The sequence below is a fragment of the Acytostelium subglobosum genome (assembly GCF_000787575.1).
Source record: "Acytostelium subglobosum LB1 DNA, scaffold: scaffold9, whole genome shotgun sequence".
In the NCBI taxonomy this organism is placed as follows: domain Eukaryota; phylum Evosea; class Eumycetozoa; order Acytosteliales; family Acytosteliaceae; genus Acytostelium; species Acytostelium subglobosum.
Genome location: NW_012236524.1, coordinates 525,577 through 552,832, shown reverse-complemented (window position 1 = coordinate 552,832; position 27,256 = coordinate 525,577). Strand labels below are relative to the sequence as shown.

Genomic DNA, 27,256 nt, shown 5'->3' with positions numbered 1-27,256 from the left:
TTCTTTTCCCACTAAACATTCCACATCAATCACAATCACACATATATATCTATTATATATATTTATTTGAATCCACCAATCAAATCAATCAATCATTCAATCAAACTTACTCGTATCCAAGTCTTTCCCTCCATCCTCCACACCGCAACAATCAATCAATCAAACACAATATATTAATTTATAATAATAATTAAATAGTTAACTAAGAGATTAGATTGGATAAATGGGATCATCTCCCAGCAAGGTTGAACAACAAGCCAGAACACTACAGGGTCTGGAACAGATTATAAAGGATAGGAACTTGGCATTGTATTATCGCAAGTTCCTGTATGATAGGTTCAGCAATGAGAACTTGTCATTCTGGTTGGAGGCCGAGAATTATAGATTGATCGACTCGGAGGAGTTGAGAATGAAGAGATCCAAAGAGATCTATGACAAGTACTTCAACTCCTCAAGTCGATACGAGTTGAACATCGATCATATTCAACGAGCCTATCTACAGGATCGTATATGCACACCCACCAGCGACCTATTCCTGCCCATCCAAGGTTCAATTCGAAAGATTCTGGAATTGGATACCATCCCTTTATTCTCCAAGTCTGAATGTTATAGGATGTTTATAAGTATGTACATAATAATAATAATATAATGATTGGAACTATCCCACTCACTAAAATCATTATCACCAATCAATCAATCAATCAATTATACAAAGAGAGAAAAGGAAGAAGTGAATTCGTCTTCTCAGGAAATGAAAGAGGCAGGAGCACAACTGTTGATGAGATCGAGAAGTTGTCAATGCCAAGGAACTCAAGATAATAGGATTGTATAGATGGATGTAATAATAATAATAATATTTAGAGACTCATGAATGATCAATCGATCAAACAACCAATCTTTGAAAGACTACTATATACACACAATGGTTCCACACCTTTATGGATGTTTGTTTGATTTGATCAACTTGGTGACTTGGCCGCAGCGGCTGCCTTGCTACTGGCAGACTTGAAGATGTCTGGAAGGAAGTCAAACTGACGCCACTTCTCTGAAAAGTCGATGGATGTTGATAGAAGTGATGGTGACTTGTCTCCACACTCATTGTTGTTGTTGTTATGCTCGCCAGATGTAGTGGTGGTGTCATCCTTCTCGCCAGTGACATTGGGCGAATGAGACCTTGGCGACTGAGACCTTGAAAGGCTCGATCGACCAAGGTCAAAGAAGGGGAAGACGCTGGCTGGCTTGTTCGCTCGCTTGTTCAGGATGTTCTTCTCGACCTGGTCACAGGTGGATCTACTCCTTCTGTGGCCAAACTCTAGCTTCTTCTTCCTGATCTCAGACAGACCCAACAGGGCAGTCAGCGAGTTGTTGTTCTTGTTTGGACTGATGGCCAACGCCTCCATCTCCAGCTTCCTCTTTCCTTCCTTCAGCTCGCTGATCAAGTCCTCAGACTCGCGCAACAGTTGTTTGATCGTGTTGATGTCTGCTCGGTTGTTCTCACCCTTGATGGCGATCTTGTGTTGCTCCAGCAGTATCTCGCGCGACTTCTCCTCGAGCTGAATCTTGGCGTCCAACTTCTCAATCTCGCTGATGTTGTTCTTGTGCTGCTCCTGCACGGCCAGCATCAGCCGGACGGCATTGGAGGCAAACATCTGTGAGTGGAAGAACTGATCAAAGAAGCGTTTAAAGTCGTCGGGCAGACAGTGCAGAACCTGCTTATGGTGGTCCTCCAGGAAGTGTATACTCTGCTTGTTGAGCAGTTCGATGGACGATGGTGCGTCGATGGTGGTAGTGTTTGCCGAGTTGTTGATACAAGTGATCACTCCACTACTGATCTGGTCCACAATCCAACTATGATACTCTTTGAATGTAGTGATGATATTCTCTGTGTACTTGCTCTTCAAATGATCCAGAGGTATAATGTTCTGGAGTTTGAATGTCTCCTTCTTTTGCATCAACAATGTCTCCAACCTAATATGTATTGTAGTGTCGTGTCAGTCGCTTGGAACCATTCCAATCACACTCAATCAATGATTCTTACAATTTCTTTGAACCTGGTAATGTGGGTACTTGTGATGAGTTTGATGGATAGATGATCTTCTTGTTGTCCACATCAACGATCAAGTAGTCCTTCTTTGAGGCCAATACTTCTTTTGGAAGCTCATTAATACCAATGATGAATGGGACTGGAGTGTGTGATGGATAGTGTGAGTGTTAGACAATCATCATAAATCTATCAATCAATCGAGTTGGCCATACATGGTGCTTCCAATGACTCTATCAATGCCTCTGGTAGGATGGGTATGAAACAGCATTGCCAGACGAATGGTCGAAGCAAGGGAATGAATGAGAAGCTGTGTGCCAGGGAGGTGGATGGATGTGTGTTAGTTGAGTGTCCCTCACTCTCTCACTCACTGGCTCATTCAACGAATGAACTTACATCAAGGATGATACGTTGCCAAGGTCCTTGGAAACAACCAATATGGAGCGTTCCATTAGTGCCCAGGCAAACATTGTAACAATGTCTTCCATGTTCATCGACTCAAACATTGTAAAGAGTGACCAGTCTGCAATCAAACGATCTTCACCGCCCAGTGGACAGTGGAAGTCGGTCTTGTAGTCCTGTCCAGGTATCTTGAATTGAATCTTCTCGCGAACAGTCTCCATGTTGATGCCATAATACATGTTGAGAATGTCCATTGTGCGTACGTCAGAGTTTGGATCAGACGACTCTGTGAGTGAGAACAACATCAACATTCTCTCGCGTTCAAGCATCGAGTGTAGTATTTGGAAGTGCAGTTGGAAGAAGGGGAATCTAGTGAGCAGGCAGTATACCCTTGGTGCAATGAACTATGTGAGGGGGAGTGGATGATGGGTTAGGCTATGCTTGGGGCCTGGGCTGGGCTGAGCTTGGTTGGGCTGAACTTGATACATACGTCGAATTGATCTCTATTCCTGATCGATGGTGAGCTTTCATTGCTACCTCCGTCACTGCTACTGGTTGTTGTGTCTTGCGATGGTGATTGCGCATCAGATGTTGGTACAAACGATGGAAGGGACTATGAGGCGCGAGAGAGTTAGTGATTGAGTGATAGAATGATTCCAGTGAGTGGACACTTACACATAGTTCTTCATCCTTGACTATGCATACACCATAGTAGAGTGAGTCAGAGGTGTTGAGGAGGAAGACGAATGAGTGATCGGGATTGAGCAGTGTGGCGAGATTGCAAAAGGCAATCTGATTGAGTGATGAGTAGCTGGCTGATCGTTGGGATGAGCGTGACTCGACTCCACTGGGGAAACAGAACTGTGCGATCATGTCATTGGGCAGAGTGGTCTCTGGCGGATAGCTGTAGAGTATTTGAGGCGCGTGGCGCTGACGCTCATCGTGTTGTGTGCATTTGATGTCCATGGTTGGTGGCAGACCCACCACGATAAAGTGGTCAAAGAGCTTGCCGACACGTGTCGGTCGGATGCCGGCGACCAATGGTCCAGACAACTCTGTGTGCTCGCTCATATCCTTCATATTGTCCTTCATGTTGCCCAATGTGATTGGCACTCTGTCTTCGAAGCTGTCGCACGAGCCCACTGACTGGAGGCTGGGCGAGGGCGCCGCCGACATACTGGCAATGGGAGTGATCGAGTCGCAGATTGAATGGTGGTCATCTTGATCGTGATGATGATGAGAGCTGAGCAGCATGGAGAGGTTTGGCACTGATCGTGAGTGGCTGCCCAATCCTTCGAGCGAGGACATGTCGTCGTAGGATGTCGATATGGTGAGTGAGGGTATGTCCACATCTCGAATCCTGACACTGTCCATGCTATTGTTTATGCTACTACTGCTGCAACTGCTATTGATGTTGTTCTTGTCACTGCCACAACTTGTGGACAGGTCAATGTCCTCCATCAATGATGAGTCGTGCTCAAACAATAGTTCGCGTGGGGGGTACTTTGTCTCTGGCTCTGGCTCTTCATGTTTTTGTTGTTGCTGTTGCTCATTGATTACATCTGGAATCAAACCAATGATATTATCAATCGTAGTGATATCAGTCATCCTATTATTGATTGATTGATTGATCGATTGACTTCAATATATCCAATATATATATGAATGTAGAGATTTATAGATATAAAGGTAGTTGTGTGGATGTGTGATTGATTGATTGATTGATTGAGTGAGTGAGTTGTGATGTAATGTGATCTCTGTCAATATGTAGTAGTACACGTAAAGTCAGTGGCCTTGGTAATCAAGCACCAACAATCAGAGTGATAGAGAGGTAGTATATGTGAGTTGAGTGTGTGTGTGTAGTGGTATATGATTGATTGATTGATTGATTGATGATTGAGTATGTATTGGTAAAATATGTATGTATGATACACACAGATAGACTTACTGAACAACTGATTAATGATGGGTTCAGTTAACCCCTGTGAGTAGAGGTCGTGGGGTCATTGCAAAAGGACCTGCCTCTCTACACTCACCAACACACAAGCCCAAAGTCGGACCACCCCCACCAACACTCACCTAGTTTATTTTGGTTTCAAGATTCGACTCATTCCGATCAAGCTCAATCTCAACTGACTCATACACACACACACTCATTCAACTTGGTCCATTCTAACGCATTTAAATAATATAATAGAACCCTAAGATCAATCATTATTGCCACACAATCAACTCACATCGTTCAATTCTATTCAATCCTACATCGATGTTGATGATGAGATGATGCTTTGTGGTGGACCACAGGTGGTCCTCATCCTTCAATCATGGGTCGACAAACACAACTTACACAAATACTTATGTTGATGATGATGAATAATACGTATATTTGATTGAAATGGATTGGATTGGATTGGATTATTTATTTATGTACACTGATGAAGGTACATGTTTAAATGGTCTGTGGCAAGAACTCTGGATCACAGATGTAGCGTGGACATCCACGACGACCTGATGGAATGGAGACCAGCTTGTAACCATCGTAACATCTTGGAACACGATTGGAACATCTCTCGGCAGGATAGACACATTGATCAAAGTGCACACAACGCTCATGGTCTCTGTAGTAGGTGATCACACGGCCATCATAACACTCATCGTGTACCGGTGCACATGGGCTGCTGATTGGATCCATCAAGCTGACAAACACTGCACGGACCTCGACTCTGCCATCTCTGATCTCAGCACGGGCGATGGCCTTGAATGGCTTGCTGGTCTGGTACAGCTTGTTATCCAACCATGACCTATCAATCATTGGATAGTTGAGGAAGTGATTGTTCATCCTGCCAACCTTGATTGCTGGGCTGTCAATGTTGACCTTGGTGTAGTAGTAGTCCCTGGATTCATTGATTGATTGAATGTAAGTATATGAATGATTGAGGGTGTGATTGAGTGTGTGATCGACTTACTCTTCCTCATCCTCCTCAAAGAATAGGTAATGGGTCTCACGGTTGTAGTCAGATGGTCGGTCGATGGGTAGCATGCGGTGGACTCCGGTGATCTGGAAGTGGTTGCTATCGAGGGTACCGTAGACAATGGTCTCGGTGTCGGAGAGTTGGGTACCGTCAAAGTAGTCGTTGCCAAAGTCGAGGAAGTCCACTTGGACATTTGGATCACCAGAGTTTAACTTGTTGACTTGGTATCCACCACCTGGAGACGAACGAATCTGGTAATACTCCTCGGCAAAGCATGAACACACCAAGAATGTAACCAAAATTAATGTAGTCATTATTCTAAACATTGTTATAAATAAAATTATTGATGATGTTTTAATTATTATTATTATTAATTGTAGATGTTGATTAATGACTTGGATCGAATGAATGAATAAATGAGTTTAAATACTTTTTGGCATTGGTAACAATGAGAGAGAGATAGAGTGTAGTTAACTGAATGTAGTGTCTCTAGTAGTTCTGGAACCTTGTATTATTATTTGTAACTTCAAGCGTACAGTGATACACTTTTCCGAATAAATCAATAAACCTTACTAATTTGGATAATATCTGTTTGTTGAAATATATCGAAACTTAATCTTAAATCGAAAGAGGGCTAGATTTAAGACATGATTTTGTGGTTCCACTTAACCACAAACTAAAATAGAACAGGAACACACTTTCCCTAGATATACGAATTGTTTACCTAATTCATGGGGTGGGGGTAATTAATGATATAGTTTTTGGATTAGTTTGGTGGTGGACCAAGGTCCTTCTAGGCCTCAAACCAAAAAGATTAGATGAACGATACGATCAAATAATAATAATTGAAAATACCGTTAATTAACAATTTTATTTACACCTGTGGATTGACACTTGTAGTCATCTTATCCTCCAACTCTTTATAATACTTCTCCCATGTCTTTACAAAACTTCTCTTCATTCCATTGTACTGATTGATTCCATACATTGATTGTTGAAGTAATTGATGATCCTTGACATCAGTAACAACCTTTCTACGTTGTGACAGTATTTGATCTGATAGAGGTATTACTTCAATCTTGGACATCAATGAAGGACACAAAAAGAATGGTGTTGATATCCTATCACGTCCAGAAGTATTGTTCAACACTCTGTGAGTGGTGGCGACATACACCTGTTGTGTCATCCTCTCGAATGACTGTCCAATGTTGATAACAAAACTACCTGGTATAGGTGTGGCATCGATCCATTCACCATTTTGAGCCTGCACCTGCAGTCCACCGACATTGTCCTGGAGTAACAATGTAAGATATCCATAGTCTTTGTGAGGGCCAACTCCAAACTCATTGTTGTGATGTGTAACAGTTGGGTATCTAGCCATCACCATATCCTTGCATGGATTGTGCTCAAATGTAGAACGGAAGTAGTCTGGATCGAGGTCCAAGCTGCCGGCAATCGCACTCATCAACTCTTGGGATATACGATTGCATTCACTCTGGTATCTCAATACTTTCTCCTTGAAGCCAGGTACCTCTGATTCCAATGGCCATTGATTTGGACCAATTATACCAAGGAATGGTTCAGACTCACCATGCACATAGTCTTTAGGAACCTCCAGTTCACTACTAAAGTATATCTGTTCTCTATTATCTTTCTTGTAATTTGTTATCTCCTCACCTTTAAGTGAATATTGATATGTCAATATATATTGTTTGATTGATTGACTGATTATATATTGATGTCATACATACCTAATCCAACATATCCCCTAAAGTGACGACTGTTATCCATGTGCATTCTCATCTTTGATGATGACGGCAAGTCAAAGAATTTGCGGGCAATATTAATTACATCATCACATATTTGGGGTGAACAACCATGACCAACCAAATAGAAGAATCCAACATTGATCAAGACCTCACGTAATCTATCCAAGAAGCACTGTCTTGTCTCTTGTTTATAATACTCTCTAAAGTCCAATATAGGTATTGTTAAATTATTATTATTTGGCTCCATTCAATTCTTTGTTATTGTTATAAGTATAAATATTTGATTGTATGATTGATTGATTGAGTACAAATAAGTTGATAGAAGTAGAATGGATTGGATTGAATGGATTGGATTGGATTGAATGAATTCATAAGTTTATAATGAATGAATGAATGAATGAAGGAAGGAAGGAGGGGAGAGTGTTACTTAACAGATGAGGGGGCGGAAGGGGATATTTGTTACACAATTGTTACTACACCCCCGGAATAGGATCACTGCTGGGGAAATGGACACGCCGACCCTTACATGAGTCCACTACACCCACTTTCAGATCCCCCGTGCTCATTGGCTAGGATTGGGTAAACACATCTTGTATGTGTGTGTTTGAATTGAATTGAATTGAATTGATGACTAATCATCCAATTACTTAAGAGTATTGTGTGTGTGAGTGTGTGTGAATGTGTATGTTTAGTTAAGATTGAATGATTGTTTGAATATTTGTATATTTGTATGTTTGTTTTTGTTGTAAAGGTTCTATTGCCAGCAATAAATTGTCTTTGTGTATATGTTTGTTGTTAGATCTTATAACAAACAGAAAGAAATAAAATTAATCAAATATCCAAAAGTGGGAAGTGTGTGTGAGAGGGGTGGGACACTCAGATCATTCGTCTTTTGTCAATAATGACACACCAATCACCCCTCTAACACATACACACACACATAAATACAATCACTCGAGTCCCTGTTGTTTGGTGATCGTCAGGACCAAAGCTCAAACACATAAGATAGACTTAGACACACACACACACAGGCTTCCTCAGACTCGACATCAAAGACTCGAACGTTGTTGTAAAGGTTCATCTCTCTATACTCGACCTATACCAACAACCTACAAATAACAACAAAGATGATTAAGCTAGAACAAGTATACGAACTGTTCAAGTCATCACAGGACTACAGTGTTCGTGGCACTGATCCCTTGCCATCCAACTTTATCGAGACTGCATGGCTATGGATTCTTGAAAGCTACGGCGAGTTTGGCCTGTTCCTCATATTCTACCTATCCATGGCCGTACTCTACGGACTTGGTGGAGCATTCTTCTACCTCTGCGACAAGTATCAATGGTTCCGATCTCGTAAGATTCAAACCAAGGTAAGTTCCTCAATGTCGCTCATTCAATCATTCATTCAATCATTCGTTCAACTCACTCACTCATTCAATCAATCAATCAAACAGAGATACCCATCAAGCGATGATATTAGTAGATGCCTCAAGAACCTAATCACCAACTACATTCTTATTATTCTTCCACTCGGTATTGTATCATTCCCCTTCTCGAGAGTACTTGGAATGTCCCATTCACTTCCACTTCCATCAATGTATGTATACCAAGCATCAAGTCCAGTCCCTTCCTCGCGCCACATTCACTCACTCAATCATACCTATGATAGGTGGAGATACTTGTTCGACCTGTTCCTATGCCTGGTTGGCGAGGACTTCTTCCATTATTGGATGCACAGGTTCTTCCATACACCATGGTTCTACAAGAACATCCATAAGGAGCATCACTACTATAGCGCACCATTTGGATTCACGGCATCTTATGCACATCCAGTGGAGGTAGTCTTCCTTGGAATGGCCACGTTTGCACCGGCCTTTATCCTCCGTCCACACTACCTTACCTTCTACTCGTGGTTCATCCTGCGCCAGCTTGACGCCGTCCTCACTCACTCTGGCTACGACATTGAGTTGTTCCCATTCAATTTGCTGCCATACTATGGTGGCGTCATCTTCCATGACTATCATCACAAGGAGTTCACCTGCAACTATGGCTCACGCTTCACCTGGTTGGACAAGTTGTGTGGAACATACAAGGAGAAGAAGGTTGCCACTAACTAGACTTGATTCTGACCTCATCATTCATTCGTTTGGTTTGAGATCATCATCGCGTGGCCCCCTTGGGGTGTGAGCCTCGCCTTGCCCCTTCTAAGCCCTTCATTTTACATTTGCTCACTCGATCAATCAACCAATCAATCAATAAAGCAAGTCATCATTTATATACATTCATACATATACTTCTTCTCTCTCAGTCTCTATCTGTTTCTCTGTCTCTAAGTCTCAAGTGCGGGTAAGGATGAAGAGGGTAGTAGTCACTGGCATGGGATTGATCACGCCATTCGGAAGAGGCGTGCAACATAACTGGCAAAAGATAGTTGAGTCTAATAGCTCGTCATTGTCATCGCTGACCTTTGAAGGATACGACATCACCTCCAAAGTAGCAGGTCGTGTGCCCCGCGGTACAGAGCATGAACATCAATTCCATGATGGGCTGGTACCATCACAAGTATGATTGTCACTGATGAGTGCACACCGACTGGCTTGGTGACTGACGATATCAATCATTCAAACAGTATAGATTAGGTAGCAGTGACTTTATTAAGTATGCCATTGTAGCATCGGAGGAAGCACTCACAGACTCAAAGCTAGACCTGGCAAGCGATGAATCGTTACAAGAGAGGACTGTAAAGTATGCCCAACATTCGTGATGTTCATAGATGGATAGATGACTGACTCTGACGCATACGTAACATAGGGAGTATGCATTGGAAGTGGAGTAGGAGCAATGGAGGACATTACAAACACACATGATAAGGTCAAGGCAGGTGGACAGAACAAGGCAAGCGCATACTTTGTACCGAGGATACTGATCAATGAGGCATCGGGCATTGTTAGCATTATCAATAGGATCAAAGGCCCAAACATGTCGATAGTGTCAGCTTGTGCAACTGGTGCACACGCCATTGGTGAATCATTCAGGAAGATCAAGTATGGCGAGGCGGACGTCATGCTCTGTGGCGGCTCCGAAGCATCGATCACACCTCTCTCAGTCATTGGCTTTGCAAGGATGCGTGCATTATCGACCAAGTTCAACGACCGCCCGCAACAAGCGAGCAGACCATTCGATGAGGACAGAGATGGCTTTGTCATCTCGGAGGGTGCCGGCGTGTTGGTGCTCGAAGAGCTTGAGCATGCACTCAAGAGAAACGCAACGATATACTGCGAGGTCGCAGGTTATGGAGCCACGGGTGATGCGCACCATCTATCCTCTCCCGAACCCTCTGGCAATGGTGCCAAGAGAGCAATGGCCAACGCACTAAAGGAGGCCAACATCACAGACCCCCTGGCACAGGTCGACTACATCAACGCACACGCCACATCCACGCCAATGGGTGACGGCATCGAGTGTCAAGCCGTCCTCAACTTGTTTGGCGCCACAACACCAGAGCAGGCTGCGCGAATTACAATGAGCTCGACCAAGGGTGCGATTGGACATCTACTGGGCGCAGCTGGCAGCGCTGAATCAATCGTCTCAATCATGGCCCTGCACAACAACATGGCCCCCCCCAACGTCAATCTGGAACGACCGACACCCGAGTCGGGCGGAATCAACCTGGTAGTAGGCCGCGCTCAATCCAAGCCCATCGACTGTGTACTCAAGAACTCATTCGGCTTTGGCGGTACCAACTCATCACTTGTATTCAAACGATACAGACGCTAATAAACTAAGTTAACAATGATTGTACATTTGGAACGCGTCCAGGCATGTTCCACCTGGGCTTCATTCTGTTTATATATTGATTGCTGTTACTCTGGATCTCTGTGCGATGGGAATTGCTGTCTTGTCATTGCCACCACTATTAGCGTTGATCATCAACTCGACGTATGTGCCAGCACGTTCATTGCCGACCATCTGACCGGCACTCACACACAATACATTGTCAACAGACTTTGCAAAGTTGTCGGCGTTGGCAAACAAGAGGATGTCTGGAGTGATGCCTGGGAAGCTCAATGTTGGGAGTCGTGACATCTCCAGTGGCACCTCAGCAGGATGCAGTGGATAGTAGTTCTGTTGCTGGATTATCATTCGACAGATTGATTCAGCATCTACTTTGTTTGATTTCCTAACATAATTACAATTGTTAATACAATGCATGGACAACGAGAGTGGCTCACCAACTAAACTTACTTCTTATCACTTAGGACATATTGTAGATGCTCTACGATCCCACTGTTGTCCAGTCCAATGGTAATGGAGTTGTTGATTAGCAAGGTGGATGGGTTGGAGACGAACTTGATGTTCTTGTAGCGCTGGAGGTTGGTATGATGGCGTGATGTTAGTTAGTCTGCAGGTGGCTCTCTGGAAAAAAGACATTACTATGCTTACCTTGGATTCCAGTCTAAATGGTGACTGTGGATAGACATAGTCGTGGCACAGGTCAGAAACTGAAGGTACAACAATGAATGTAGTGTCGGTGATCTCTGCCAGCATGTTGATCAACTCTTCAAACACCTGATCAAATGTCTTGTCCAACTTGTTGATATCCAGGTTGGCCTGTTGGACAAATGGTCCAAACTAATAAACAATGAATGAATGAATGATATTAGGTCAGGTCAAACCATGTCCATGAATGAATGTAGTAGTACTTACGAGGATGACTATATTATACTTCTTATTCTGAATAACCTGCAAAAGGTCATTGAATGGCGAGTAGTCATTGGCACGGAACAATGAGAATGGTCCACTTGCAAACAGTATTCTCGCTGAGGAGTCTTGCTCTGGCACATGGAAAGGAAGTTGATTGGGCTGGAAATATGTTTGAGTATGTGGATGGACGAATGAATGACGCTGGATTCCAGATACATACATAATATATATTGGAACAGAGGAAGTTTGAGCCTGGGATGTTCTTGCCCTCGACCATGATCACTTGTCCAGTGAATATGTTGACGGGAGTGTTGATGGAGAACGAGTCCACACCTCGAAGAGTGTTGCCAAGAAGATGGAAACGCTTGTGGAGCGCCAGTGAGGAGCGATCGATCCACACACGACCTACAGCTCGGATGAGTTCCTCACTGTCTGTATTGGTCTCTACGCCCAACACCTTGCTGAACTTGTCATGATACTGTGTCACGCTCTCTGCCAACTGCTTTGTCCTGCCATGTAGCGTATCGCTCATGTAGACATCCTTGCTCGTTGTTCCCTTTCCCAACACTGTGATGCTGGTGTTTGTGGTATCGTTGGAGCCGGAGTCTGAGGCAGGGGCCTTGAAGCCACCAGCGCAGTACAATTGTGTGGACTGTCCAATGTTCTGTCTTGATTCATAGTTGAAGTGTTTGGCACCATTGAGATGGAGTAGACTCTTGGCTGCGTCTGGTAAATCAAAGTCAAAGTCAAAGTCATCTCCATTGTTCTTGTTGTTGTTATTGTTATTGTTTGTGGAATCGTCCATGTCAAAGTCAAAGTCAAGATCAGCATTGGATACAGATGCTTTAGGTCTTGCAGCAGCAGTTGTTGTGGAAGTGGTAGTGGTCGTGGTTTTTGGTCTAGATGTTGCAGTTGTCTTTTGACTCTTTGCCTGCTGTTGTAGTTGAGCTTGCTTCTCACTGTGATGACAATGAATGGATTGTTAACGAACGGGCGCGTTGCTTGACGAGGGTTCAACAAACATACTTCTCTTGTAAAGCACGCTTCATAGCCACAGCCTGTTTCTTTATCAGAATTCTAAAAGGATCGATATGCTTGCCAAAGTCCTCATTAATCATCTTCTTAACGGCATATTGTTGCCATTCATTAAAGATGGCATCTGGTGTGAGACCAAACTCTTTGGTAATGCGATCAACTATTGATTGTTCATTGATTGATTGATTGAATGATTGATGTCAGCATTTAATGTACCTCCTCATAATGAATGAATGATTGGTCTTACACTTTGATAGGTCATCGCGATTGACAATTCCAATCTGTTTAAACTTGCTGACTATCTCTTGATCGATAATATCCATGTCCATCCTATTCTATTCACTTTAGTATGTTCTTGTTATTAAGATATATATATATGTGAATGATAATGATGATATTGTTGTTGTCTATGTTTGAATGAATGAGTGATTGAATGAAAGAGAATGAAAGAGAATTGAGTGCTCCTTTAGAAAAAGGCGCGAAACTTGAACAATTTGAAATTAGTGTAACTTGGCGCTTAGTTCATTCGATTGAGATTGTTGCCAACTTATCTATCTGTACATTGTATATATAATAATAATAATATAAATATCACAACAACAACAACAACAACTCAACAGAACAAGATGACCAAAGTCAATATTGAAACTGTTATGATACTGTGGCATAACAAAGAACCTATATACTCTGTTGAATTCGATCCAAGTTCAAACAGACTGTGTACAACAGGCTCAGACAATGATGTAAAGGTAGATAACTATATAATCAAACTGTCAAATGATCATTTGGACAGTATGACTAACCATCCACCACCCTTAGATATGGAGTTATACACAGAACAATGTTACAAACAAGATTGAGTTCACATACTTGTCATCACTGTCTAAACATAGCAAGCATGTTAATGTGGCCAGGTTCTCACCGGGTGGAAATCTGTTGGCTTCAGGCGGTGACGATGGTACAATAGCAATATGGCGTTTGAATCCTTTGTTACAACAACAGACGCCAATTGTTGACAATGAAGATGGAATACAGATGAAGGAAGTGTGGTCCATTGTGGCCGTACTACGAGCTCAAACCGATTGTTACGATCTGGCATGGTCACCCAATGGCCTCCACCTCGTATCCTGTTCAACAGACAATAGCATTCAAATATGGAGTCCCATAACTAGTATGTTATATTATTGTTGGCGGCCTCATGGATCCAGGACTAACAACTTCTCGATCAATCAAACTTAGGGGCAAGCAATCAATTGATCGTGGAACATACTCATTATGTACAAGGAGTGAGTTGGGACCCTCTGGGAAGATACCTTGTATCGGAGAGCTCCGATGGCACATGTAGAATATACTCTGAGAGCAAGGCCTCCAAGAGAAAGACGGCTGCGAGCAAGAAGCTCAATGTCGCACTTGCCAGTCTGCTCTCCAGACGTTCATATGTCAATAGCTACTGCGACCAAGACCATCATGATGAGGACCAGAAGCACATAGACAGTGCTCAATCTACGCCAACCAAAGAAACAGAAGATTCCCTGAGCAAGGATCACAGGATGTTCTATGATGAGAATGTTACAACGTATGTTTCTTGCTTGTCTGTACTCGTACGTGCTCATCTAATAACCAAAAAACTTTGCCAACCAACTATCCAGCTTCTTTAGACGAGCCTCATGGTCACCTGAAGGATCATTATTGATCTTGCCCACTGGCAAGTTCAAGGCCAACCCGTCAATGTCAAAGTATGAGTGCACTTCATATGTGTTCTCAAGGGACATACTCAACAAGCCAATACTCCACCTTCCATCCAACAAGCCAACATTGGTAGTCAAGTTCAATCCGCTGATATACCAGTTGAACACATCTGCGTCACACCCAACCATCCTGCCCGAGCTCATCTACCGAATGATCTTTGCCGTCTCGACGGCCGACACGGTGATCATCTACGACACACAGTGCTTTAAGCCACTGTTGATTGTCTCGGACATGCACTACTCAACGATCACCGACCTGAGTTGGTCGCCCGATGGCAGCATCCTGATGATTGCCTCTGAGGATGGATTCTGCTCCTACATGTCCTTTGTAGAGGGCGAGTTGGGCACGCCCATCAAGGACATCAATGACATGCCAGCGTGTATGCAACAAGCGAATGCTCTCCGAATGGAGGCCATCCAGAATACGACCGCCGAGACCATTCAGAAGGAACAACTACAACAAGATACGTCGACATCGGTGAAGAGAAAGAAGGATGAGGAATCCTCCGTCTCCACTTCGATTGGTAACAATGATGAGAATGATGTTGACAATGATAGCAAACAGACAGAAAAGAAACAAAAGTTGGACACTCCAACTCAAGATACCCAATCAGTTAATAATGCCTCTGCTGCATACCCAACAACTACAACAACTACCACAACCACTGCCACTACCACTTCCAACTCCAACTCCGACTCGACGACAACACAAATGTCGGCATCGGCTTCCAAACCAAAGAGAAGGATCCAACCCAATCTGCTGCCTCCAAAGTAATACAGTCCACTTTGACCTTCACAAACGGTACAGATCAAATGTCGCTGATCAAAAACGACGTGTGGAGTCTCGGCCCAAAAAGCAAACTTTGCATTCTGATTGATTGATTGTGTGAAAGTGTCGGACAGACGAAGGTTCTTGACTCGCCCATTCATAAGATGATACTCGCCTGCAAACAGATAGGCAGGTCTATGTATTCCTACTGCCTACCAGCACTTGAGACCCCCTTGCCCACAACCCATGAACAGGTTCCCAACTTGCCGCGCCCTAGAACAGACACCAAAAACACAAACACAAGATATCTTTCTGCTGGTGAAGGACTTCACTTGTCCAGTTGAATGATGAGTAACTGATCATCACCTTATAAGGGTCACACTTGATTCATTCATCACTCTCATTCACAAATAATAACTTATTATTACATTACTTAATATTTATTAGGATGCAATCACTCACATTGTTCTCTGTGTGCATGTTGGCATTGATTGCCATTGGTTCTGCCAATGTCACACCAGCCAGCATCAAGTTGGCCTACACCTCGCACGACTATGAGATGCGTGTCACTTGGTACTCCAAGGACTCGACCGCCACTCCATCCATCATGTACTCGACTAACATGTTCACCCCAAGCGGCGCTGGCTCCACCGTCAACGGTGCCCAGGCCACCAGTGTGTCGCTCAGCGGCACCTCTGGCTGGACCGGCTACGTCAACTCTGGAATCATCACTGGTCTCCAGTCGATGACCACCTACTACTACACCTGTGGTGACAAGAAGACCGGCACCTGGTCCAACGTCTACAACTTCACCACTGGTGTCTACCCATCAAAGTCCAACAAGGTCACCCCATACAGTGTTGTCACCTATGGAGATATGGTAAGATATTACAAGGGCCTCACCAAGCCCAAGGTCCTCAACAAGGCCTTCCTCCCACTTACACCAGGTTCCACAATCTATCCTCTCTCTATCTCTATCTCTCTGTCTCTACTTTATTCTTTTTTTTATTGTTTATCTCTACTTCTCCTTCCAATATCTCTCTCTCTCTCACTCTCTTTGGAATGATTCCACCTCCACCCATCACCTTCACACCAAACCCACTTTGATCGTTCAATCAAAAGGGTAACTCTGGCGGTAACGCAGCCACCATCAGCAACATCGTTGGAAGAATCGATGATTTCTCTTACGCAATGCACGTTGGTGACATTGCCTACGCTGATTCGGGCAGCAACGGTAACCAGGCCACTTGGGACTCCTTCTTGTCGCAGGTTAACCCAATTACCTCGCGCCTCCCATACATGGTGTGCCCAGGCAACCACGATGTCTTTGCCAAGGAGAAGATCTACTTGCAGACCTTCAACATGCCCTCGGTCAGCAGTGGCTCAACCTGGTACTCCTACGACTTCAACGGTATTCACTACGTGTCTTTCTCCTCCGAGGACACCTACTCCTCCGGCTCGGCCCAGTGGAACTGGATCGAGAGTGACCTGAAGAGCTACCGTGCCTACAACCCAACCGGTTGGATCGTCGCATGGGCCCACAGACCATTATACTGCTCCTCCAAGAAGTCATGGTGCAGCCCATCGGACAGTGGAAGAGCCGCCTTCATCAAGGCCATCGACCAGCTGTTCCTCAAGTACAACGTCGATATCTTTGTCTCGGGCCACACTCACTCATATGAGAGAACGTTGCCAGTGAACAACAATGCCGTCAAGGGTACTTTGAGCGCTCCAAAGGCCACCGTCCACTTCATCATTGGTACCGCCGGTAACAAGGAGGGTCTGATCGATGGTTGGGTCTCTCTGCCAAAGTGGTCCACCGGTCCAAGAATCGAGAAGACTGGCTACGGTGTGATCAACTTTGCCAACGAGACCCATCTCCAGTGGCAATTCCTTACTGACTCCAACAACGCTGTCGAGGATGAGTGTTGGGTTCAAAAGGGAAAGTTCTAAATTAAATATTAATTATTATTAAATCTTATCTTAAAGATCTAAAAAATATTTTTATTATTAATAGTTATCTCTATCCAAGTAGTTGTAGAGTGAATCACCAATTTGTGTTTGTGTTTGTGATTAATGATTAAGTTGATTGATTGATTGAGCGAATGAATTGATGATCTTGAGGAATGGAGAGAATAATTAATAGATTTATTGATTGGACATGTCACTTGTTATCTTGCCCAACACGACGTTGTGTGTGATCACATTACCTTTTTAGGCCTTGAAGTCAAACAATCAATCAAAAAGCAGGCGACCATTCCCTCATCACAACCCCGAAATCACCACCTCATTCGTTATCTCCCCCTCATCACAAAGTATATTAAACATCCCAATGACCATTCTCATTTCATTTATTACTACTTGTTATACAGATATATAACTAACTAACTTACAAACAATGGACTTTCCTCACTTGGGCTCTCATTGTGGTGTTAAACAATGCAATCACTTAGGTAACAAACGATTGGCAATCAATCAGACTACAACAACCAAGCCATACAAGGTCCTTGTCTTACACTCACTCGCTCTATTCTCTAGACTTCTTACCTTTTCAATGTGATTACTGTCATTTGAAGTACTGTCAAGAGCATCAGACACCTCAATCACACAATTGTCAACGTCATACTCCAACTGATAGACGGGCACATCACTGTCCAGATTGTGGAGAGATATTCATTGTATTAAGAGAGGATGAATTAGATGCATCATTGGCTAAACATCTAATGAATGATTGTAAACAAAACAATGACAACAGCAATAACAACAACAACAACAATAGCAAGAACAAGAATTCCAAACCAAAGAGTTACATTTGTAATGCATATAGATGTCTAAACAGAGAACTTGTACCTGTCGTATGTGACAAGTGTAAACAGAATCATTGTCTAAAGTATGTCATATCTGTGTCTCCCCTGGAATCACTACATCATTGACTCATTCATTCAATCAATTAATCAATCTTAAAGACATAGATTCCCAAGTGATCATGCTTGTGGACAACCAAAGAAACAAGAACCAAAGCCAGCTGCCAAGACCAGAGATGAAATGACGAACAGAGATTACATGGTGGCGAGGAAGGGACAACAAGACGAGCTCAAGACACTAAGAGAGCAACAGAGAAACAATTACATTGCCACACAACAATCAACTTTGAGAACGTAGGTATCCATCCGTCCATCAATCCATCCAGATCCATGAGCTAACATGCGTCACATTACCATCAAAGTGATATAACCATTGTATTACTAAATGGATATGAACTTAGAGGCCAGTTTGCCTATGATGATAGACTCCGCGAGGTTATTTATTATATTAATGGCAAGAGGAATGATGGTGCTACACCTTATATCTTGGTAACAGATAACAATGACACACCATTCTCATTACAAGACCTGGAGTTGACATTCAAGGATCTCAATCTTATTCCAAACTCTACATTATTACTCAGGGTATGTATCCTCTCAGCCATCATCCTGGAATTAATTAATTAATTCAATTCGTTAATAATAATATCAATCAATCAATCAATTAATCAACTTTAAGCCCGCAAATGAGAGAACCAGACCAGAACATATGATCAGTAGGCCAAAGCAAGCTTGGTCAGTATTCAATCCATCTACATGGTTCAGTTAGATTAATTAATTAATTAATACTGAAGCTGAAATGGAATAATACCAACCGAACATGGTATTATTAATTTTAAAACCTAATGGATAAATGATTTAGTGCACTAAATAATACTTATATATTCATTCTTATTGATTACCAATGGATGGATAAAGATGGAAGAACACAAGATAATAATAACACCAATATTGATCAAATAATCCATCAAACGATCAAACATTGAATAATTTTATTTCACCTTATTTTCTTTCATTCATGGAGAGGACTCACACTCACTCTGCACTTCATTAAGTCGAACATGCGTTGAATTCATTTCAATCACACTTACTTACTTACTCACTGTACATATAATATTTATATATATTGTTGTATATATATATGCATAGTAATAGGACAGATACGTGTATAATAGGAGAGAGAAGAGAGACGAGAGAGATAGAGTTTGAGAGAGATTTAGAAAGTGAAGGTGACAAGGAGTAGAGGAGTGTACACGTATTATTATCATTATTATTTAGTACGATAACATCATCATACGACAAACATAGTCCTACAACAACTACCACAATCGAAATACAGAGAGAGTAATATAATTACATATAACAATTAAGAAGAAGAAGAAGAATATCACCAGCATAGCTGCATACTAGACACAAACAAGTAGTCAACCAATCAATCAACATCAATCATTTGACAAAGAGCGATCTCAGTGATCAAATAACCTGTCAACAACAATATATATCAACATTATTATAAATAGCAATAGCAATAAGCATTAACAACATCAACTAGAAGAAGAAGATTAAGACATGGGAGTACCTAGGTTTTTTAGATGGGTATCCGAGAGATACCCTCAGATCATGCAGAATCTTGTCAACTCTACACCACCTGAATATGGTATGCAACTCAAGGCATACTGACCTAATGATCAGCCACTTATACCTTCGCATCCAATCATCAATCAATCAGACAACTTGTATTTAGATATGAATGGAATCATTCACACGTGCTCTCAGGAGATCACGGGCTCAGGAGTATTGTCCTTCTCCGAGGAAGACCTGATAAGAAAGGTCTGCAATTATGTCGACAAACTGTTTCACATCATCAGACCAACCAAGTTATTCTACATGGCCATCGATGGTATGTTCATTCATTCATTCAATCGTTCAATCAATCAATCAATCAATCATAACTAACCAATCAATGACTTAGGCGTTGCACCAAGATCAAAGTTAAATCAACAGAGACAAAGAAGATTCTTGTCAGTCTTTCTGGAAAACAAGGCAAAGGAACAGATGGTGAAGGATGGAAAGGAGGTGCCAGAGGTCATCTTCTCAAGAGCAGCCATCACTCCGGGCACGGACTTTATGTACAACCTCAGTGAGAGTCTGCAGTTCTTCATCAAGAAGAAGATATCTGAGGATCTCAGTTGGCGCGAGGTCGAGATCATCTTCTCGGGACCCGAGAACCCTGGCGAGGGTGAGCACAAGATCATCGACTACATTAGAAAGAACAAGGCATCACCTGATTGGGACCCTAATCAAGTATGTATTATATTTGATTGAATGATTGATTGAATACGTTGACTTACACATCACAATCATTATCTATACTTAGTCCCATTGTATCTATGGTCTGGATGCAGACTTGATCTTGCTGGCGTTGGTAACACATGAGCCACACTTTAGTATCCTGAGAGAGGAGGTGTCGTTCAAGCCGACAAAGAGAAAGTTGGACTTCCAGATGCTGCACGTGTCATTGCTGCGCGAGTACTTGGACTTGGAGATGAGGAATGACGCGTTGGAGTTTGGCTACGACCTGGAGTGCATCATCGACGACTTTATTATGATCATGATCATCTTTGGCAATGACTTTGTGCCTCATCTGCCCTTCTGCGAGATATCAAACAACGGCCTCAACCACGTGATGCAGATCTACAAGGACCTGCTGCCGGACCTGGGCGGCTACCTGACGGACAGCGCGCAGATCGACTTGGATCGCCTTCAGCTCTTCCTCAACAAGATCGCCGTGTATGAGCAGAAGCAGCAGAACCTGAGCGGCGACGACGACGACGACGTGGACGACTTGTCCAGCGACGAAGACTCGGCCAGCCTCGAGTCTGAGCGTCAAGCCATCGACAACATCAAGCAGCACTTTTCCGACATGGACTTTGCCGACGAGGAGAAGGAGGACGACGCGCAGCAGGCATGGAAGAACGCCTACTACCGCCAGTACTTTGACGATTTCCCCGAGAACTTTGACGAGATGGCCGAGTTCAAGCACGGCCTCCTTCAGTCCTATCTCGAGGGCCTGCTCTGGGTGCTCAACTACTACCACCACGGCTGCATCTCGTGGCGCTGGTTCTACCCATACTACTTTGCGCCACTGGCCTGCGACTTTACCGACCTGTCGTCGTTCGAGTTCAACTTTGAGCCAGGCACGCCCGTCACCCCCTACCAGCAGCTGATGAGCGTGCTGCCCCCGCAGAGCGCCTACCTGCTGCCCGCGGCCTACCGCCCTCTGATGGTCGACGAGAACTCACCGATCGCCGACTTTTATCCAAAGACGTTCGAGGTGGACACCAGGGACAGCCATTACTTTGATGGTATTGCCATGATTGGCTTCCCCGACCTTCAGCGCCTGCTGGACGCCACCGCCAACGAGGACACCTACGAGCTGACGCCCAAGGAGCGCATGCGTAACACGCTGCGCCAGGCGTGGATCATCTACCACGATGCCGAGCTCGAGGAGGACGTCGAGTCGCCCAACAGAAAGCTGTTTGACGACTTGATCAGGTCGTCAGCCAACATGGAAGAGGTGGTTCTGCCCGAGCTCAACGAGCACAGTCTCAAGCCATTCAGATTGTGTGACGGTGTACTGTGCGGACCCAACTCGCCCAGCGGGTTCCCAACATTCGGCTCGATTGACTTTGACTGGGAGTACATGCACGGTCACACCAACGTGTGGGGCTCGGTCAGCAGACGCGAGTCCATCGTCATCCACCCGCCCTTGCCCGTCGAGTCGTCACTCATCGCGCTCAAGAGCCTGATTGGCAAGAAGTGCTACGTTAACTGGCCCTACCACATTGAGGCCAAGATCATTGGTTTCTCCGATTGCAACCAGCACATCACAGCGGACAACACCATCGAGTACATGGCCGTGCAGAAGATCTCCTACATGGAGGACATCAAGAAGATCCCAATGGACTACCTGCGCTCGGGTATGAACGTGCGCGACCTGATCCAGTCGACCGTGCTAGTGCACGTGGTGCGCCTGGTCGGTGTCGACGCAGAGGTCGGAGGCCGCAAGGTCAAGCGCTACAACGACAAGATTGAGCACTTCCCCCTGCAGCTGATGGTCGCCTACGACAAGGTCAAGGCCGACTCGCGTTATGAGGAGAGTGAGGAGCTGCCCTTTGAGAAGCGTTTCCCCATTGGCAAGCAGGTGATCTACATCAACCAGGACAACTTTGGAGCGATCGGAACCGTGCTGCATCACTACGATCAGATGCTGGAGCTGGAGCTCAAGGTGTCCAGTCTGGACATGGAGTTTGGCCATCAGTGTGCCAGCCGCGAGGTCGAGGACTACTACACGCTGCAGGTCGTCGCCAAGGAGCTGGGTCTGACCACTGTCCAAATCTCGCTGTTGACCGGCGCGCTCTTTGTCGACAAGCCCACCGCCGACATTGGTCTCAACATGAAGTACACGGGCCGACAGCAGCAGTTGATGGGATACTGTCGTGGCACCACAATGAACGACAAGAACGGCAACTCATTCAAGCGATGGGAGTACAGCTCCAAGGCGATCGAGTTGATCAAGAGCTACTTGGAGAAGTTCCCAATCATACATGATATCCTCGATCTGCACTCAACCGACTCGAGCAAGAAGAATGTGGACTACTCGTCACTGATCCCCGACAAGGCTGAGCGTGCAGCGTTCATCGCCGAGATCGAGGAGTTCATGAGGGAGACCAAGATACGCCAGCAGCGACTGGTGCCGTGCGACACACAGAGTCTGAAGCAAGAGACTGTGACCAGGATCGAGAAGCACTATCTCGAGCAGTCCAAGAAGGAGAAGATCACCGTGGTGGCCAAGGCCGCTCCAGAGTTTGTGATCGAGCCAGCCTCTTACGAGTCGATCATCTCGTTGGAGCGCCACGCCACCTCCAAGGCCATGCAGCAACAGCAACAGCAACAACAGCAGCGCAACAACAACAACAGCAATGCGGTCAACAGTCCCTTGCTCATGTCGAACCACAACCACGCCAAGCAACTGGCCAACTTCCAGATGGCCGAGAAGCCCAAGATATTCAACATGGGTGATCGCGTCGTCACGATGCTCGACAAGGGCAACATACCATTTGGCCTGTACGGTACCGTGGTCTCGGTGCAGGACCAAAAGGTGGACGTCATCCTCGACCAGGAGTGCTTCAGTGGCACCAATCTCGATGGCACCTGCTCAGAGAAGCGTGGCATTTGCATCTCCAAGACCAGACTGTTCAACCTGTCCAAGCCCACTGCCAACGTCAACTACCGCGCGCGTCGCACCAAGGAGCCAAGAGTGGACTCATACGAGCATTGGAAGAAGGTCCAGCTGGAGCAGAACAACAATGGCAGAGGTGCGCATCTCTCTGTGCAGCAGCAACAGCAACAACAGCAGCATAATAGGGAGGACAAGATGCCCCCCAACTTGACCTGGCAGCAACAGGAGGAGTTCTACAGACAACAACAGAGGAAGAACTACTACCAGCGCCAAGAGCAGTACACAAAGAACTTCAACAAGGATGAGTTGGTCGTCTATGGCCAGAAGTACCCAAGCGTTCACACCACCCACAACAACTATCACGCTCATCAACAAGTACAACAGCAGCAGCAACAACAACAGCAGCTACACCAACAGCAGCCAAGACAAAACAACAACAAGGCTACTGCCCCACCACCTGGCCTATCCAAGCAACAGGCACCTGCCAACAACAACAGGCCAAACAAGGAGAGGAAGGAGAAGAAGCCTAGATCAGAGGTCAAGCAGACTGAAGGTGCCTCGCAGCTTTTGCAGCAAATGTTTGAGAGCTCCCCGCTTCCAAATCCCCCTGCATCACCTCCAATCGCCAGCTTCTTCAACAAGCCACCCCAACCAGCCGCAGCGGCAGAGGAGAGCAAGCCGGTCGAGCAGCCCCCACCCCTCATGCAGATGATCCAAGCATCACTGCAAAGCGCGCAACACCAGCCCCAGCCACAGCCGCCCCAGCATCCAGCTATGTTTATGCATGCTCCACCTCCTCACCCAATGTACTTTCCAGTGCCAGTACCACCAGTGATGGCACCAATGTTCCCACATCTTCCAAACCATGGATATCCACCTGCTCCCGGTGGACCACATCCAGGTGCAGCAGCCGCAGGATCAGCGCCCCAAAAGAACAAGCCCAATAAGCCACAAGGCAAAGGTGCTCCACAGCAGCATCCAAGACAACCAAACATGCCACAACAACAACCTAGACAACCAGGAAATGTTCATACTCTCAATGACAACAGACCAAAGAAGCAACATGTTCCCCAACAACCAGGCAACAACAACAAAGAGAAGTATGTTAAGAAGCCAAAGCCAGTTGGAGTAGCAGGAGCAGCCCCAGCCGAGCAGAAGGACCAGTTGAACTGGCAACAGAAGCTTCCACAAGCACAGCCACAGGTACAGCCACAAGAACAACAACAACATGATCAACAACAATAACAAACAATAACAACAATAACCATAACCATAATAACAATAATAATAAGAATAAAGTGTGCCAGGTACCCTCTGAGACAACCCATTCGGGAAGGATCGGAGACCTCGAATTCCAAGGAAAACGCAAAATCATTCGAATTATGATCAAAACTCTTGATTGATCAAAATCGTCGCATTGTTGTTTGGGTGTGGGGGCCATTCGCTTGAGACTACAAGTGATACAAAGATACACCAGGGACAACAACGAACAATAAGTTATTAATATACCATCATTACAATCAGTCAATCAATCAGTTAGTCATTCGGTCGAAGTCAAAGAGAGATAGATAGATACGAGACGAGACGATTGCTTGAGTGCATGAGTACCTCATTCTTTGGGATAGACTACCTTCTTAAGAATGGACAGGACAACGATCCACCCATATCAGAGCTCACCATCAACTCAACTACAAGGCTACCTTCTCAAAGAAGGTGGAATATACAAGAGTTGGAAAAAGTAAGTCATTCATCGAGTCTATCAATCAATCAATCAATCTTATCATTCAATTAATCTTGAACAACAACTTGTGTAGGAGATGGTTCTGTATTGAAGGCGATTCACTCAAGTACTATGTCAATGATACAAAGACTGAGCTGAAAGGCAGTATACTGTTGACGTTGATACTTCATGTTAGACCAGTGGTCAACAACAACTCAAATAGGAACAGTCAGACTATTACACCATCATCAATCACTACGACAAAGATCAATCAATCTGCCACATCAATATCTGTTGATATAAGTTCACTTCAACAACAACAACAACAACAAAATGGAAACAACAATAGACAACAATTAAATCACAGTGGCGCGGCACTATCGACGTCAATGAGCAAACCATTCTCTATGTCGGGCTCCTTTGCCTTTGGCAGCAACCAGCAGCAACAACAACTGGACAATGCGCAACAGCAACAGAACACACAACAACAACAACAACAGACACAGCAGGAGTGGATATTCAATGTACATACACAACAAAGGACGTACACATTCAAGGTCTCGGAGGAGGTCGAGATGTGGAGATGGGTACAGGGCATCCGCGGTATCCAACTCGAGTCCAAGCAGAAGGAGCTCGAGTCCAACAAGAAGGAGAAGGAAAAGGAGCAGAAGCTGAACAAGTCGCGCAACTCCCTCGAGTACTCTGGCGAGATGATCAAGCCCCGCGTCGAACAGCTGCACTATCAGGTGCAGGAGGCAAAGGAGCACCTCAAGGAGACCAGACAAGAGTGGGACGTCTTTGTCAAGGACTACAGCACACTGCTAAACGTTGTCAAGAGTCGAGTGCAAGAGCAATGTACCACTGCATATCGTCGATCACTCCTAATGTCCAATTCTCATCATCAACTACCAAATCACAACAATCATAATCACAATCACAATCACAATCAACAGCGTCACGATAACAATCATCCAGCGAGTCCACATGGATGTGATGGAGAGTCCACACTTGGCCACTCACAATACTCACAACAGAGTGATGAACTCAACTCCAACAAGGCAGAGAATGGCATGGCACTATGGTATCCCGATGACTCGACATACAAGTGTCACAGCTGTCTGTCCATCTTTACATTCTTCAAGAGAAGGGTAAGTGTTGGTCTTGGAACCTGTCCATATCCATGTGGGACGACCAACTAACTCCATCTCCCTCTTCACTTCACCAGCATCACTGTAGGAACTGTGGCCACTTATTCTGCGCAAGATGTTGCAATCAAGAAGCCAAGGCTATTGGATACGTGGACAAGGTTAGAGTGTGTCAACAGTGTGCTCAACACTTGTGGACCAAACATGATAAGGTATTGAATGTCCTGTCAATGTCCAGCTAGGACCAGACAGGCCAAACAGATATCTGCCAAGGCCATGCAACAACACCAAAGAGGTTGAGCTCAGGACATTGTCTGTCCACAAAGCACGCCTCAAACACTGCAGTACAATGTAATAAACACAAACAGTTATATCCCCTTTAACACTACATCTGTCTGTCTCTCTCTGATCGATTAAAAGTAATTGCCAGAGTATTCATTGGTATACTATGGTGAGTGTCAAAGTAATCTACAGTAGAATGTTATTAGAAATGTTGGAAGTGAGAGGAGGAGGGAAAAAACAGTTTGGTACCTTGGGAGTTGAACCCTTATTTACCTAGACCGTAGGGTAATATGACAATTCCAACTATAACCTAGGACCACTGTCACAAAGGTACTCTGATTAATATTAATATTAATTAATTATTTATACTTTAATTTTTAATTTAATTTATTTCTTTATGGTACAACTATTTATTAGGATGATTGTTTGTCTGAGGGGAAGATTATTATAATAGATCTGAAAAATAAAAATAATAAATACCATTTTACAGATCTAAACTCCTATTATTAAGTTGTACCATAAAGAAAAAGTTGAACTCATATTTACTTCGAGGCTCCGGT

General features: G+C 44.4%; 12 protein-coding genes across 12 annotated transcripts; 8 read left to right on the top strand and 4 right to left on the bottom strand.

Moving 5' to 3' along the window:
- Positions 1-223: 223 nt before the first annotated feature.
- SAMD00019534_051330 (hypothetical protein) lies at positions 224-819 on the top strand (the record flags this gene model as incomplete). The annotated part of the gene is made up of 2 exons (XM_012899604.1): positions 224-623; positions 716-819. 2 exons carry the CDS (start codon positions 224-226, stop codon positions 817-819), a joined length of 504 nt encoding a protein of 167 aa, XP_012755058.1.
- A 140-nt stretch (positions 820-959) lies between these two features.
- On the bottom strand, positions 960-4,051 carry SAMD00019534_051320 (hypothetical protein; the record flags this gene model as incomplete). Its single annotated transcript, XM_012899603.1, has 6 exons — positions 960-1,968; positions 2,039-2,183; positions 2,257-2,351; positions 2,438-2,847; positions 2,934-3,056; positions 3,119-4,051. The coding sequence occupies 6 exons, from the start codon at positions 4,049-4,051 to the stop codon at positions 960-962; spliced, it is 2,715 nt and encodes a 904-aa protein (XP_012755057.1).
- Positions 4,052-4,892: 841 nt separating this feature from the next.
- SAMD00019534_051310 (hypothetical protein) lies at positions 4,893-5,729 on the bottom strand (the record flags this gene model as incomplete). The annotated part of the gene is made up of 2 exons (XM_012899602.1): positions 4,893-5,337; positions 5,410-5,729. The coding sequence occupies 2 exons, from the start codon at positions 5,727-5,729 to the stop codon at positions 4,893-4,895; spliced, it is 765 nt and encodes a 254-aa protein (XP_012755056.1).
- Positions 5,730-6,298: 569 nt separating this feature from the next.
- Positions 6,299-7,431, bottom strand: SAMD00019534_051300 (hypothetical protein; the record flags this gene model as incomplete). The annotated part of the gene is made up of 2 exons (XM_012899601.1): positions 6,299-7,092; positions 7,167-7,431. Coding segments are annotated over 2 exons (1,059 nt in total), but the record flags the coding sequence as incomplete, so codon positions are not given.
- An 880-nt stretch (positions 7,432-8,311) lies between these two features.
- SAMD00019534_051290 (hypothetical protein) lies at positions 8,312-9,304 on the top strand (the record flags this gene model as incomplete). The annotated part of the gene is made up of 3 exons (XM_012899600.1): positions 8,312-8,557; positions 8,642-8,784; positions 8,857-9,304. 3 exons carry the CDS (start codon positions 8,312-8,314, stop codon positions 9,302-9,304), a joined length of 837 nt encoding a protein of 278 aa, XP_012755054.1.
- Positions 9,305-9,539: 235 nt separating this feature from the next.
- Positions 9,540-10,964, top strand: SAMD00019534_051280 (hypothetical protein; the record flags this gene model as incomplete). Its single annotated transcript, XM_012899599.1, has 3 exons — positions 9,540-9,749; positions 9,817-9,927; positions 9,999-10,964. 3 exons carry the CDS (start codon positions 9,540-9,542, stop codon positions 10,962-10,964), a joined length of 1,287 nt encoding a protein of 428 aa, XP_012755053.1.
- Positions 10,965-11,033: 69 nt separating this feature from the next.
- On the bottom strand, positions 11,034-13,249 carry SAMD00019534_051270 (hypothetical protein; the record flags this gene model as incomplete). The annotated part of the gene is made up of 7 exons (XM_012899598.1): positions 11,034-11,367; positions 11,433-11,554; positions 11,631-11,819; positions 11,895-12,050; positions 12,112-12,850; positions 12,918-13,086; positions 13,174-13,249. 7 exons carry the CDS (start codon positions 13,247-13,249, stop codon positions 11,034-11,036), a joined length of 1,785 nt encoding a protein of 594 aa, XP_012755052.1.
- Positions 13,250-13,579: 330 nt separating this feature from the next.
- Positions 13,580-15,449, top strand: SAMD00019534_051260 (hypothetical protein; the record flags this gene model as incomplete). The annotated part of the gene is made up of 4 exons (XM_012899597.1): positions 13,580-13,675; positions 13,746-14,097; positions 14,166-14,502; positions 14,576-15,449. The coding sequence occupies 4 exons, from the start codon at positions 13,580-13,582 to the stop codon at positions 15,447-15,449; spliced, it is 1,659 nt and encodes a 552-aa protein (XP_012755051.1).
- Positions 15,450-15,873: 424 nt separating this feature from the next.
- Positions 15,874-17,396, top strand: SAMD00019534_051250 (hypothetical protein; the record flags this gene model as incomplete). The annotated part of the gene is made up of 2 exons (XM_012899596.1): positions 15,874-16,344; positions 16,590-17,396. Coding segments are annotated over 2 exons (1,278 nt in total), but the record flags the coding sequence as incomplete, so codon positions are not given.
- Positions 17,397-18,166: 770 nt separating this feature from the next.
- Positions 18,167-19,076, top strand: SAMD00019534_051240 (hypothetical protein; the record flags this gene model as incomplete). The annotated part of the gene is made up of 4 exons (XM_012899595.1): positions 18,167-18,333; positions 18,410-18,601; positions 18,709-18,892; positions 18,987-19,076. 4 exons carry the CDS (start codon positions 18,167-18,169, stop codon positions 19,074-19,076), a joined length of 633 nt encoding a protein of 210 aa, XP_012755049.1.
- An 851-nt stretch (positions 19,077-19,927) lies between these two features.
- On the top strand, positions 19,928-24,794 carry SAMD00019534_051230 (hypothetical protein; the record flags this gene model as incomplete). Its single annotated transcript, XM_012899594.1, has 4 exons — positions 19,928-19,964; positions 20,037-20,207; positions 20,280-20,611; positions 20,685-24,794. 4 exons carry the CDS (start codon positions 19,928-19,930, stop codon positions 24,792-24,794), a joined length of 4,650 nt encoding a protein of 1,549 aa, XP_012755048.1.
- Positions 24,795-25,189: 395 nt separating this feature from the next.
- On the top strand, positions 25,190-26,656 carry SAMD00019534_051220 (hypothetical protein; the record flags this gene model as incomplete). The annotated part of the gene is made up of 3 exons (XM_012899593.1): positions 25,190-25,287; positions 25,364-26,417; positions 26,495-26,656. 3 exons carry the CDS (start codon positions 25,190-25,192, stop codon positions 26,654-26,656), a joined length of 1,314 nt encoding a protein of 437 aa, XP_012755047.1.
- Positions 26,657-27,256: the final 600 nt, after the last annotated feature.